The sequence below is a fragment of the Amblyomma maculatum genome, chromosome 2 (assembly GCF_055883805.1).
Source record: "Amblyomma maculatum isolate TAMU_Amacu chromosome 2, ASM5588380v1, whole genome shotgun sequence".
NCBI classification, from domain to species: Eukaryota; Metazoa; Arthropoda; class Arachnida; order Ixodida; family Ixodidae; genus Amblyomma; species Amblyomma maculatum.
Genome location: NC_139345.1, coordinates 178,689,888 through 178,704,722, shown reverse-complemented (window position 1 = coordinate 178,704,722; position 14,835 = coordinate 178,689,888). Strand labels below are relative to the sequence as shown.

The following is a 14,835-nucleotide window of genomic DNA, read 5'->3' as shown; positions in this document are numbered from 1 at the left end:
GAAACCGTTCCACATATTCATTGTGAGTACCTCGAATACAGTGCGGAAGGACAATCTCTAAGCCGTGCACTAGAGAATATAGACCTATGTGCGCTGACGAAGGAAAGATCCTCGTACAGTGGCATCGGCGGTCATCTGCAATGAAAGCCTACCAGACACTCCTCCGTTTCCTAAGAGCGTTGAGACTGTTCGACAGGCTGCAAGTTTACATACCCCGCCGGTGTGGCGCAGTGGTTACGGCGCTCGACTACTGTTGCCAAGGACGCGGGATCGAATCCCGGCCTCGGCGGGAGCTTTTCGATGGAGGCGAAAAGCAAGGCGCCCGTGTGCTGTGCGATGTCAGTGCACGATAAAGAACCCCAGGTGGTCGAAATTTCCGGAGTCCTCCACTACGGCGTCTCTCATAGCCTGAGTTGCTTTGGGACGTTAAACCCCACAAACCAACGAACCAGCAAGTTTACAGTGTGTAGTGACTCCTGTAGCTCTTTTACTCCCTTTCCTTCTTTATATCCCTTCATCCCTTGCCCCAGCATGAGGTTGCAAATCGGCTTTTGTTAATTAATATCCCCGCTTTTCCTCCTTGCGAGAGCCAAAGTGTGCGCAGGAAACAAAGTGTTCATACTGACAAAGCATGGCGATAATTCTACAAAAGTGGGATAAGCAAAATTTCTGGTCCGATGTGTCAACTACAATTGTTTCGCTTGACAACCGTTGACTGTAGATAAGTAAGCTGTCCTAAACGTTATGCACAATAAGCATATTCTGCTAGGAACGCAGACACTATTATGGGTACCCAACATCCATCACTCACCAAATGTTTGCTTGATACGAGCCTCAAAAGACCATACTTGCCTTGATAGCCTCGCATCACCGGACACTGGCAAACCTCAGAGGAATCAACACCGTTTGAACATGGGAACGAAATTCCAGATTTATCACAAATGGATGTGACTGAAAACAGTGAGTTGCGGCATTTTTATTGGGCATCTATCACAAAGCTTTCCTTAAAACATGTAACTGACGACCCAACTTGAGAGAGCGGGAGAGCACGTCGCTTCCGACTGTCCCTCCACGGCGCGTTCCTGGCGTGGCCGTGCGGGCACGGGACATCGTCGCCCGAAGAGTGTCTTAAACCCTACTTCTGATGGACCAGCCTCAGAGAGCTTGGCAGCGGCGAGTGCGGTCTAAGGGTGAGCAGGCTCACTCGCATCGACGCGCACAAACCTGGGGGCGCCGGGACCCGGCCCGACTAGAGTATCACATCTTGAGTCACGTTTACTTCTTGAGGACTTCTCCGATTGTGGCACAGGCACGCTGGTGGAGCAACTGTCCTGGCGCTTGCGGCGTACACCACTGCGGTGCTGGCGCGTGGAAGCATTAGTGCCAGTTCACACAGCAGCAGGAGAGGGTCACGCGCTGAGACACTACTGCGCACGCATGTCCAAGCTGCAGCCAAACAACAAGTGTCTTTTGAATGCTGGCGGATATGAGCGGCTGCTGCGCCTGACGAGCTCCACTGGCTGTTTACACTGCGCATCAGCCGGCCACTTGCGCATCATTTTCACCAACGACACCATCATGAGTGCGCGCCTGGTCCCTTCAACAGCTGCGCACTGCACGAAGCGCTAAAGTCAGGCTCACCTAAGACGAGACATTTTGTGAAAGGCAGCAGTTTGTAACTGCCGCTTTTCTGGCGGTGTGCTGGTATGCGCACGCGAAAAAAAGACCAGTTCACTGCGATTTACATACACAGTAATGTCACAAAAATTAACAGAAATTCCGCACATACACCATTGCTGTTTGGATACGATCAGCGCGATATCGCAAAGTCATGTACCCTTCGTTTAGCTGAACGATTATTTTTTCATCGACAATTGGAGGAATTACGGAACATAACAATTTCATATATTTATGATGAGATTTAGTTTCTTGCAGCATTGTGGCTTTGCTACCACAATGAATTTGTTCATCATGTAATTGCAATGGCTAATAATCGCAAATTGCATCCATACAATTTGAAGTAGACAGTGCAACACTGACATTTTCTGCACTGCTCGCATCACAAACCATGTAATGTTGCATGACCTGCATGCCATATTTATACCAGATGCGTTCCAATAACAACCTAAACGACGCCAACAGCTATCGGTGCAATGCAACTGTAACGTGTGTAAGAGAAGTCAGTTTCATCGCACCTCGAAGCCCTACACAGCATGAAGAAAATAGCCTGTCACACAAGGGGAAACTGGCAGAAGCTACCAACAATAATCACGATAAAAAAGCATGCACGACAGCTGAAGGTGCACATATTGAGTTTCCTAAAATGCCTTTCGAGAACCTTTACTTCATCCAAGCTTGTTGAGTATCAATATTAAGCACCCGTTCCGATGCGCGCTTTTGTTCGGCCATTCACTACAACGCACATTTTCTGCTTCTAACATGACTAGTGTGCCATCATACGGATATCAGTGATAAAACTTTAGACACTAATGCAGTGCGGCACGCATCCTATCCAGCTCACGAAACGCGCTCTACGACAGGAAGTTTTTAAAGAAGGTTGGCCGCATTCCGAGACGGATGTGAGCTGCGGCTTCTAAGCATGAAAGACAAATGCAATTTTTGCGCATCGCTTGATCCGACGCCTCATTTGCAGAGACTCGTCTGGAAACATGCAACACTTCTAAACGTTTCGCTGTTCAAGCGGCGAGGCTGCACATTTTAGCATTCCTGGCAACCGTTACAAGCTAGCCACGTAGGTCAATGGTCCTGCATCCACGCAACGATCATCGCCGAAGACACGAACGTCTACAAATCCCATGGAATGCTAGTGTTCACGGTCTGACAGGATTAAAATCAAGGATCAAGCGCAGCGTTGTCGAACGCAGCTTGATGTTGCAGCTCTCAGGTTACTGCCTAACACCCGAAGCTATAATGTCCCGCTTCGGAGAGAATTGACTCATCCCGCACTGCGGCAGTGAGCATGAAAGGTGTCGCGTTGCTCGCAGTTTCCAGAGCGTACTTTGTCGCTCCACCTTTGCACGAGCGTCGCTGACAGGGGCATGTGCAGGCCGCCTGCCAGTTCGTCTGGTCACCACATGGCTGCCGACTGCAGGTCGATGTTCACGTCTTTTGACGTCGCCATGGTGAAGCTTGATCGCCTGAAAATAAAAATGGCGTTAAGAACGCTACTCTGGGGGTAATGCAACCTTTCCAGTCGGACGAGCTCTATATTCTACGGTATACCGTTGGTGATCGAATTGGGGACGCGTAAAAGGGTAAAAACGTACTTCCGTTCCCTGACCACTGAAAATGAACACAAAATGCGCAGCGTCGAGGGGAGCCCTTAAACGTAATAGTACCACTTAAACAAACACTGCAATGGAGCGCGAGCTCTAGACATTTAGATTGCGTTAAGTCACCGCCAAGTAATAAATAAAAAAGGAAAATTAAAGAATAAAAAACGAATCATCGGCAGTAAGAACCACTCCACAAGACACCCTGCTGCAGAACTACAATACATTGCAATCACTTGGCGCATGTACACACCACTCATCAATTCGCAAGAGCATACAAATGGGGGCATACATGCCTATAAGGAAGCTAAAGGTCACGGAAGCCAAAAAAAGCATACAGGTATGGTTTTTCATGTTAATTTGAGGCAATAACCCATAACCAATTAAAAGAGTATTCACCATTTGACTGTACTACCACGGATTACAAAGCAAACAAAAAGGAACAATACGCCCAAGGCAAACGAAACCATGGTCTCGGAGCTACCGTAGCCGCTGAATAGCGCGTGGTTGTAAGCTAGTTGGTGGGACAACATTTTCGTTGCTGCAGATTTGTTCCTTGCGCGGCTGCTGTTCGAACTTTTACATTCGTGAATATTTATGTCGCGTACAGCCTTCACAGTATTCACCAAGCCATCCTCTTTGATAGGGGCGAACATAGTACGTAGTATATGATTGCACTACTAATTTTTATCTTAATAACACCACGTCCTAAAGAAGAAAAAAACAAGCATTTATCCAAGCTTCACTTGGTTTCAGTGACTCTTTACATCCTTCGTCTCTCAATGGTGTTTTGAATTTTTAGTAAGGCTCACTAAAACGCTCGGTGGCGCTGACGTTCAAGATCTGCTCAATAGTGTAAATTTATTTTTCAATTGAGCAGCTTGTAAGCCCTGCGCTATAGACGACTGTTGCAGATACGGGCTAACAGCCACTGCTAGCAAGCACTAAACGCTGTCACTGCAATAATGATAAATTGATTGAATTAGAGCACTAATCATCATTTATTCCTAGTCATCAATTTAATCATTTCATAGCTTTGAGATGCAAGTGGCGTTATATATTGTCTGCGCTCAGAACTGCTTTGCCCATTGTGGTCACTGCCAGTAAAGCGGCTGCAAATCAGTGAAGTGGAAGTCACGACGCACTCCTACTCACTTGTTCGACGCTGTCTGCAAGCTGCGCCGTCTTTCTTCTTTGGCTGCGTACTTCCCGAAATTGTGCAGCGACACGGCTCGCTTGCCGTCGATGATGACGCTGCCGTCGTCACTGTCCTCGTACGCTGCGTTTACGATTCCTGCTGCACCGTCCTGTGGATCAGTTGTCGAGGCTGAGGAATCAGCGCCCACAACGTTCATCTGCGAAAGAATGTTCACGTTGACAAAAATTTTCAACCCACGCGCCAAACTGTCAGTCTTTGATTAAACTTTCTTCGGCGACGCATAATAAAGACACGCGCTGGTGGACCTTCTGAAATAACACACCCAAGAATGCAGCGCACTGTGCGGCGCGATTGACATGATAGCAAAAGAGATGACCTGACAATGAAGTCATTTTTTATTATCTATAACTATTTTAAAGGTCAGTGATGGTACGCGAAAACGTGGTGCGCACAGGCAAGCGTCAGCAGTGGTTCCTTGTGTGTACTTAAGACGAAGTGGCTTGTCGACACCGCGCTATTTGCGCTTGCTAGGCGAACAGCTTCTACGGAGGCTGTTGGAGTGACAGGCGTACAAAAGGGAGATGCACCTGCTGAGAGGGGGTCGTTTCAGCAACATTAGTAGGATGAAGGCCTCTCACGGTCACTTATTGGATACGGCGAAAAGACAACGCCCAATTTGCGTTGTCAGCCGTGGCGTGGGGTTGACCAGGTGCACAGCGCTAACGCGTAGGCGACACGGAATTACGAAGGGAGGCGTTGAAAGGATCGAGTGTTTGGTTGTTTGTTGTTCTCCCTCTCTGTAAGGGACGGGCTTAATACAACCCTATTGCAAAAACCAGTGCCACTGGGTCCCAGCGCCCCTGCGCCATACCTGATTATGGTCCCAGTATGACGCTGGAAACTGGGCGCACTGGGACGCGGCCAACTGGCACGCTCCGCACTGGCGGCACTTTTCGCCCGGAGAAACAAAAGGCGTGGGATAAAAATTAAAAAGTTAAGAAACCAGTTAGATACATAGAAAAAGCCCTTAAAAAGTAAAAAAAAAAGAAAAAAGAGTGCACCAAGCGCGCTTCGAACTCGGTCCCTAGGCACCCATCCAGTCACTACCTCACTACGCTAAGTACTCGGCCACGCCAAGAACTGGAGTAGATGGTTTTCAAAAGTACGTCTGGCAACCGTGAGCGGCACGCTGATCCCGCGCTGGCCGCCATATTTTGTTCGCTCCATCCGTTCGCTTCGTGTCCGTCCATCGGCGCTCGCCGTTCTGTTCGCGCTTTTCACGTTTTAACCTAGTGTGCCTCTCTTCGGTCCCTGGCGGTTTCTGTTAGCGACGCATAGAAGCGTATTTGGACAGCTGAGACGTGGCGGGGCCCACCGGCCGCGCTGCCGAGCGCAGTTACACATTGCTCTACGAGTCGTGCATGGGCCCCTTGGCAATCCACTGCGTCATCCCTATCCAAGTACAGTATCCAGAGTTCTGTAATGTCGATTTTTTTTTGTCTGTGCGCCTTTGCTGTTTACTTAAACGCCTATGAGAGATCATCGCGAGCTTGTTTGCTTGGTTTGCGCAATCATCGTCGCTCATCCCACTTGAAGATACTTGGTTGGTGAAATGAGCGAGGATGCATTTTATGTAATGATAAAATGATCGTGCGTAATTTGACGTAAATTGGACTGGCGCTTAGCCCTTTCCTTCCCATGCCGTCGACGCAGTAGTTTGCATTAGTCTCGGAAATAATCGGGTGCTGCGTAAAAAAAGTGCAATGGTAACTTGTGCTTCCATGAATATATATTGGTGTGTGATAGGCGATGATGAGTTAATAAAATCTTTGTAATTAGTTGATCAGTTGATGAAATAAAGACACGAAGAAAAGCAAAAATTGGAAAGTAAGGGTTTAAAGGTGTCAGAATGAAAAACCAGTGCTTGGAGATGCTAAGGAATAAAATTTAGAATGTGTAATTGAATAATTGTAATAATGAAGAATGTGTTCAAAAGTGTCAAATTGCTCAGAATGGAAAGCCGATTGTTGCTGACGCATGCGTATTGGTGTATAAAAATGTAAAACTTCAACAAAAAATAAAAATAAATAAAATGGTAGAAATATAACCATAGCATACATAACATAAAAAATATAACATACATAACAACATATAACATACTACACTTGTGTGTAGTATGAAGGAAAGAAGCCAACAGTCGGCGAGGCCAAGGAAAGCGTTGGGGATGGTACTTTGTCTTTTTTTTTAATGTTTACTTGGATAATCACAGAAATTAGGAATGTAATCTGTTTAGGGGAAATATAATTAAACACAAAGTAGAAGAAAAACAACGTGCCGATGGTGGGAACCGAACCCACGACCTCCGAATATCGCGTCCGGTGCTCTTCCAACTGAGCTACATCGGCCGCTGTCCCCCCTGCTACTTTCTTGGGTATTTATGTTGTCTGTATACGAACCTTGAGAGTGTTCACCAGCGCCACCCTCAACCATAGCGGCGGACGTGCAACGTCCTTTGTTACCGCCAGCGTCACGTAGAACGTGATCAAGAGCGAGGGCGAAAGCTGTGCTAGAACCCTCTTACGCTACCTATGGCCTCAAGACTACCAAGGCCTCAAGGTTCTGGTAGTCTTGAGGCCATAGGTAGCGTAAAAGGGTTCTGGTACAGCTTTCGCCCTCGCTCTTGATCACGTTCTACGTGACGCTGGCGGTAACAGAGGACGTTCCACGTCCGCCGCTATGGTTGAGGGTGGCGCTGGTGAACACTCTCAAGGTTCGTATACAGACAACATAAATACCCAAGAAAGTAGCAGGGGGGACAGCGGCCAATGTAGCTCAGTTGGAAGAGCACCGCACGCGATATTCGGAGGTCGTGGGTTCGGTTCCCACCATCGGCACGTTGTTTTTTCTTCTACTTTGTGTTTAATTATATTTCCCCTAAACAGATTACATTCCTAATTTCTGTGATTATCCAAGTAAACATTAAAAAAAAAAAAGACAAAGTACCATCCCCAACGCTTTCCTTGGCCTCGCCGACTTTGGCTTCTTTCCTTCATGTATTATAACGAGCACCCTCATTTCTCCTTAATTGTGAGTAGTATGTTACTTTTGATGAATTCATATTTCACTGCATTGTATTCCTTTCGCCCCTCCTGCTAGGGCCTGCAGTATTTGGTAATCAAAATAAATAAATAAACAGAAGAGATAAAATATAACACGCGAAGAAAGAAAACATCATGCGTGTGTGTGTGTTTGTATGAGAGAGAAACACTATCGCGTTATACCTTTAACGGTGGAGCTGAAGTGACCCCCTGTTTTTATATAACGATATGATATAATATAAATCTGATTTTATGAACACAGCCAGTTGCACAAAGCACAAACACTTCGCAGTAATATGAGCTGACTTTTCAAACTTCTTTTCGTTTCAGCTGAGTTCCTCCTCCTTCGAGTTCCTCGAAGCTTCCAATGTCAGTGCTTTCATATGAGATTTCGGCTTCAAATGTTTACTTTCTGCCAGAGGGAATAAACAAGAAATCGACCTATTTAAAAATTCCAGTGAATTTCAGATAGCTCTGAATTAGCGAACCATCGGGTGACTCGAAAAAACACACAAAAGTGAAGCGCACGCTTCGTTCTTTTATCGGCCGCGCTGGTAGGTATAAAACCTGAGCAGCGCGCTCTGGACGTGGACCGGTCGAAACGGGCTGCACGCAAGCATGTTACAACACACTAGTGGCATGTCATCTTTTCCTGCTTTTCTAGACGCCGCGGGTTTCGCAGCCGCTGGCTTTTGCAGCGTGAAACACGCACCTCGAGCGCACTAGACAACCGTATTGCTCTCTGCAGCAAGCACTACCATTTCGTACGACTGTAAAAAGTAGTTTCGGTAATCATGCCCGTGTCTTAAAACCAATACACAAAGGTAAATGCAACCTACGTACAAAATGTTTCAAAGAACGTATTTGCACAATAGCGTTCGCTATACATGCATTGCTGCTTCTCCCGTGTCCTCCATCGCAGCATAAGCTTATCCTTCAAGTTAACAAGGCTCCATAGCGCGCAAAACAACCTTGCTGTTTTAGGTGATAGCCCATTCTGTGAGCGATCTCCCAGACAGAGGGACGTGCAGTAATGCTTTATATGATGCAAGTGACCCTTGTAAAGACAATTAAAACTGCAAACGAACGTTCGCATACACGCGTATACCTTGATTCCGTGCGCGTCTACGAACATGCGCTGGCTGCAGAAGGGCACGCAACAACATGCTGGCATCATTCCGAATAGAGCTTGGAACTAACAGCGTCTGCTGTGATGTTAAAAAATGAAACAATCGCTTGTGAGCATTCCAATGCACCTTTCGGTGCATGCACGGGTTCTAAGAAGGCGCACGTTGACAGCCCACTGGATGGGAGGCGCGGGCGGACTGAACAAAATATGGCCGCTGCGCACAGTTTCTGTTTCTTTCACTAGATGGCACTAACTTTTGTAAAGCCTCTATTCTTTACAACATTTCTGTATTTTATGTCATGACCAGCATTTATGGGTGGGACTTTGTTTCGCAGTCTGCAGGCCCATTGCTGCCGCTCTAACGATTACAACTTCTTGATCATTGGAGCCTGCTGCTTGCTCTCACGACTTGCAATTAATGTTCTGGGTGCCTCTGCGAGCTATTTTGTGCACTGGAATCATTTTAACATGTGGAGTTTGACATCGCTTGCAAATTTACCAACGCCGGCTCTCTGGGTGTGCTCTGCTACCGTGGGCGTAATTTTCGCTGAACACGGAGCTTTATTACAAACCTTCAAGGAGAAAAGTGCGACCAAGCTTCAATACCGGCAAGCGCGGCAGCGACAACACTATTTTGCGTGTAACTAAACCTTATTTGTAAGTAAACATCTCGGGAAGCGTTGCGATGACCGAGGGCTCGGCTGCTTTACGCAGAGTAAGGAGGAGCGCAAAAGCTTGAAAAACACGCAAAACAGTATGTATTACAAGCGCTGTATGTTGTTTTTTGTCTCATGGGCCCATCGCTCGGTAAACTACTGTCTTCGTCGTTTTATTTTTTTCTTTCTGCTGTTTATACTGGGCCGTGGTGCAGGCTACGCTCGACTGCGATTGAGCCCGCATTGAATATTTTTGCAGTAATCATTGTGTTAGAGTGCCCTTAAGATCAGCTGTGAAGTTTGTTATGCATGGTAGCCCACATTATTCAATTCCAGTTTTAGTTGTGCATTAATCGTCAGTGTGTCATGAGATATCAGAGGTGCGGCGGTCGTGGTCTCTCTCGAAAGGCTCGAAGCGACCTATCGAAACATGGAAACTCTGAAAAAAGATACTGCCTTTGTTTTCTTGCAGGTGCGCAACGACTTCTCAGCAAAAAGCGCTTGCTTGAAGCATATTTTTCATATGCTCCCCGATGATCGATTGCGAGTACGCTGTTGCCATGTTGGCCCCTGAGGGATCCTACTCTGGCTGTCGCCGCAGGCCGCACCGCACAACCGGGGCACTGGGACCAGTGCGCCCAACGCACATACAGCGCTTCTCCCAGTGTATCACGGATGCCAGCGACACACTCAGCGTCAAAAAGCTAATCCCAGCGTTTTTCTCCCATCGTACTGGTGCAATCAGTGTCTTCCCGTTACTGCTCCAGTGAATATCGCAGACCTCCAGAGTGCCCAGCAGATCCAGTGCAAAACCAGCGCGAAAATCTTACTTGTTTCGCACTGGAAGACGCTGGGAGATGCTGTTTTTTGCAATAGGGAAGTTAAGGTCGTGAGGCACAGACAGGGATTTAGAAGGCTAATATGGTCGCTCGGGTCGCTGCCATTTGCAAGTTTCGTCCTTTGTAGCTCTTTTTGCGTGCATATGTGTCTCGGAAAAATTCAAACGTGGGCTGGACCGCGGGGGCATTAAAACTGAGCCCCAGGCTCCAGTCGAGTGATCTGTGCTATGGCAAAACTCGTCATCTTCGACTAGGCCGAGCTAGCCAGATCCATGTTACTGGACCTTACTTTATATATTGCAAAGTTTTCAGTATATGAACTTCAATTAATCTCTTCGTTTATGTCATCAAGTGTCCACGTCGCTACCATTATTTCATCGTCTTTAGCGTCACGCCTTGGAGGGCGCCTAGTGAAATGTACGGGCGCAGTTAAGCAGGATCCTGCTGTTGGCGGAGGAAAGCGCCGGAAAAAAGACGGAAACGAGTGGAGAGATGACGTTCCTGCAACGCGAACGCAAGAAGGAAGCGGCAGTCGCGGAGACGAAGGAACCGAAGAAGCAGCAAGAACAGCGGCAGCTGAAAGACTACCACTGGGGCGAGCAGTGGCGCGTCGAAAGGACCTGCTGCTGAAACCAAAGGATCCAGAGGTGAGGAGTGCAGCGGCGTGTCATAAGGACCGGCTGCAGAAATCTCCTGGCTTGGGGCGAGTAGCGGAGCATCAAAAGGACCCTTTGCAGACACTGAGATCTTGATTTGGAGAAGCAGCGGTGCGTCAGAAAGACCGACTTCCGAATCTAGGATCCTTTGTGGGATGTCGTAGCGGCGTTTTAACAGGACCGGTGTCACGAAATCGGCGCACATTTTCATCAAGCCGGCACGGCGCGAGGCCCGCGCGGCGTCGCGTGGAAAGCATGTAGAGAAAAGCCCCCTTCCCCGCGCAGGAGAGCGCGTAGCTTTGTACGCGTTGCCGTCACCCTCTTTCCCATTGCCCGGGGAGGACGGTGGTTCATCGGACTGGAATCAGCCAGAAAATTCCAGCATCTTGTATGGGACCTAGCCAATGACGACGCGCGGCTCGACGGGAGGAGAAGAGGGAGCTATAACCAGCGAAGCTATGTGTGTGTGCGCGCTAGCTTTGGCGCATGTTAACAAACAGACGCGGCGCGCCCTATTTAAAGCGACCGCGCCGCTTGTTGAGTCAGTCAGTCAGTCAGTTCGTCAGTGTTTTGCGACGTGCTCGCCTGTGCTTCGGCTGGACTCCCGGGGATCACCCGCTGCTAGCAAGCCCACGGACCTACAAGGGAGCGGCGCTCGTCTCGTATGGCGGCCACATCGTGACTCTTGAGGCGTCGGACTGCAACAGTGCCCGGTGAACAATTTGGTGTTTGTTTATGTAACTCTCTCGTCTTTGATCTGTTGGAAAACCTCTGTGTTATTGGATCATTCTGTAGTTGCATGCTTAGCGTTTGTATTCTGTGAACCTCTCGTCTGTTGTATTTCAAGTGTTCTTGTGTATTCCTTTGTATTGTCTCTTGCTGTGCATAAATTGTATTTTGTTTGTTACTTCTGACTCCGAGCCTTACTCTGGCTTGAACCGGCGACAGCTGGGCACCAAACGGCCACCCCCTTCTGTCACTACTAGGTAGTTGGATTCCGGCTGAGCTTGCCACGCAGGTCGAGGGCATCTCCTTCGCGACCGGAACAGCTACCCCCCCTCAATCTAAGGGTGTCTGGGAGTGTGCGCACCGTTAAGGGCGCATCGTTAATAATACCCCCTAGTTATTAACGGGTGACAACCGGTTATCATACCCAAGATCCTGAGCATCACCTACAAGGAGGCCGGAGAGAGCGACAGCAAGGGCAAAATTGCGGAGAGACTCAGCTAACGGTGAGTTACCTCAGTCGCATTGTTCGCGCCTGTTTTCGTGTGTGTTCGAGCCGAGAGGAAAATTAAATATCGTGTACAAGGCGAAATAGAAGGTTGGCGTTGCCGAGCCATACACGAGTTAGAACTAGAACACGAAGCAGGTAGGGCGCATTTGAGCCAACTTCAGGCTAAACTGGCCAAGCCGAAGAGCGGGAAGTTCACTCTCGGCGAGGAAAATCCTCAGAACGTAGAATGCCAGGATTCCAAGACAGATCAGAGCAACAGGTTCTCAACGAACTCAAGAGCGGTAAACATCCCCCATGCTCTACAGGTGAGTAAACGGCTGTGACCTCGTCGAATTATAGAGGAAGAAGGAAGCAGGTAGAAGTGGAAAGCGAGCCGTCTTTTTTAAAATGGATTTCTCAGGGAAAGAATAGAGTGTTCTGATGGATTGAAGAGCTACTGTACTAAAGAGAGAATACCGTCTTTGAAGATCCCATGGTTCAGGGTAGCGATGCCACGGTTGAATACGGGTATGAAGACACTAATTCAGTGATTTCGCTACCGAAGGTAGAACATGAAAAGCAGGGTTTCAGCACCTTTAGAACAGATGATGACAGCAGTGAGCTCACTGAGGCAGCGGAAAGAGAAAATTTGCCATTTTCGCAAGAGTGTACTGTGTCAAGCAGAGTGCCTGAACTCCCGTCTGGGGCTCGCGACAGCAGTAGCTCGTCATTTTAAGCGGCCACAGAGATGGGCCGATCGCGCCTAACATAGAGAGCGCCGCAGAGTGTCCGAAAGGGAGTCCGATCACACTGTTACAGAACAGAGCAGTGCCACCGGATAAATTAGAGTTTGATTGTGATGCAAGTAACGATCTATATGATGCCACCTAGCCGACAGACACATGCTTAGCAGAGCGCGAAATTTGCAATTGTTGCTCTTTCCAGTAGGGAGCAAATGGCTCCAAGCGAGGTAAACTACTAGAAGAAGGCTGGGCAGCTCGTTCCTCGAAAATTCGTGTAGGCGACAGTGCAGTCAAAGACTCGGGCCAAACGAAACGCGGCAAAAACGGCCGCACTGACTTGGCTAGGCATCTCAAGGTTTGTGCTCCGTGCAGCAAATATGGCTGCTTATCGCAGCGCAACGTGGAGAGCGGAACCTCAAATGCACGGTATGGCAAGGTGTTAGACCATTGCGACAGCCGTGTTGACCCTAGAGGGCAAATGACGTCGAGTTGCAGCCCTGTTGTAGCAGCGACCGAATGAGATGATCAGCTGTTAGGCACAGGTCTTGTCGATTGAGACGCGTGTTGGCTCGAATGCGCGCAGGGGCGATGAGTGTGACTGAGAAGGCTCACTCGGGCGGTCGCGCATGTGGAAGTGGAGGCCCCAGCCTTGTGTGTGTGTTCACGAGCAGGACAAATACATCGTGGAAATGCGAACTAATCGCAGCATACACGTTTTGCATGCAATGTCATTTGTATTTGTTCAGGTTGTTTTTTTTTTTACTGTGCAAGGTTTTGTTTGTGTGCGTGCTTGATGTTGTAACAGTGATTACTGGATACGAGTGAGATATCGACATTTTGTTGTTTGAGCTCTAAAAGCCTTATGGGCGCTTTGTACAATCTAGGGGCGCGTAATGATGCCGCTCCCAGCTACCCGTTTTAAGCATGCATTTTTACAGCGACAACTGTTTTTTAGCGGAAACACCTCCCTTATTTTGGTTTCGATTCACGCAAGAATTTGGAACCCTTACCTGAATCTTAGGAGGGGCATGTAAGGGTCTATGTTGGTAGGCGGAAACTTAGTAGGCACAAGCAAGCGTCAGCAGTGGTTCCTTGAGTGTACATAGGTAAAGGGGCATGTCGACACCGAGCTATTTGCGATTGCTAGGTGAATAGCTTCTAGGGAGGCCGTTAGAATGGCATGCGTACAAAAGAAAGATGCAACCTTGTTATTGTCGTTTGAGCCACAATAGCAAGGGTGAAGGCCTCTGAAGGTCACTTATTGGATATGGCGAAGCGACAACGCCAAATTTGCATTGTCAGCCATGGTGTTGGGGTGACCAAGTTAACAGCGCTAACGCTTAGGCGACACGAGGTTACGAGGGTAGGCTTTGAAAGGATCCGGTGTTTGATTGTTTGTTGTTCCCCATTTCTGCAATAGAGGGGCCTGTGTACAAGTTAAGGTTATGGGGCAGAAACTCCGATTTGGCAGGCTAATATGGTCACTGGGGTCACAGTCATGTGTATATTTCGACTTTTTTATCTTTTTGATTGCATATGTGTCTCGGGAGAGAGTTGTTCTAGGAAAGTCGGGAGAGGTGTGGTAGGCAGAAAGCAACCAATCGTGGTTATACTTGCTGCAATTGGCTATTATTCAAATGTGGGCTGGACCCAGGGGCATTCAAATTGACTTCCGGGGTTCAGTCGAGTATTCTGTGCTACGGCTTAACTCGTCATCTTAAGCAATGCTTAATGGCGGCTAGTTGGTTTTACATCATCATGTAGGCGCGCTGAACTTTAACTCAAGACGATTCACTAACACAAGACAAGACTGGCACGTGCGCGAACCGTCATCTTAGGCTAGGCCGAGCTAGCCAGATCCATATGTTCCTAAACCTTGCTGTACATATCGCAAAGTGTTTCGTATAAGATTCAGTTAATCTCATCGTTTGCCTCATCAAGAAGTGCCGCCCTCTGCATATTATTGTCTTTCGTATCACGTCTTCGAGGGGGCCTAGTGAAATTTACTACCGCCAGCTGTGCCTATGCATATGGCCACGCCGTACG

General features: G+C 48.1%; 1 protein-coding gene across 1 annotated transcript in view; it reads right to left on the bottom strand.

Annotated features, from left to right (window-relative positions):
• Positions 1-946: 946 nt before the first annotated feature.
• Positions 947-14,835, bottom strand: part of mol (dual oxidase maturation factor 1 mol) — a 250,992-nt gene continuing 237,103 nt past the window's right edge. Inside the window, exons 8-9 of the mRNA XM_084595545.1 lie at positions 4,449-4,648; positions 947-3,158 (exon numbers count right to left, since the gene is read on the bottom strand). Of these exons, the coding sequence (XP_084451671.1) occupies positions 3,089-3,158; positions 4,449-4,648 (270 nt within the window). The 3' untranslated portion in view covers positions 947-3,088. The remainder of the gene's footprint in view (positions 3,159-4,448; positions 4,649-14,835) is intronic.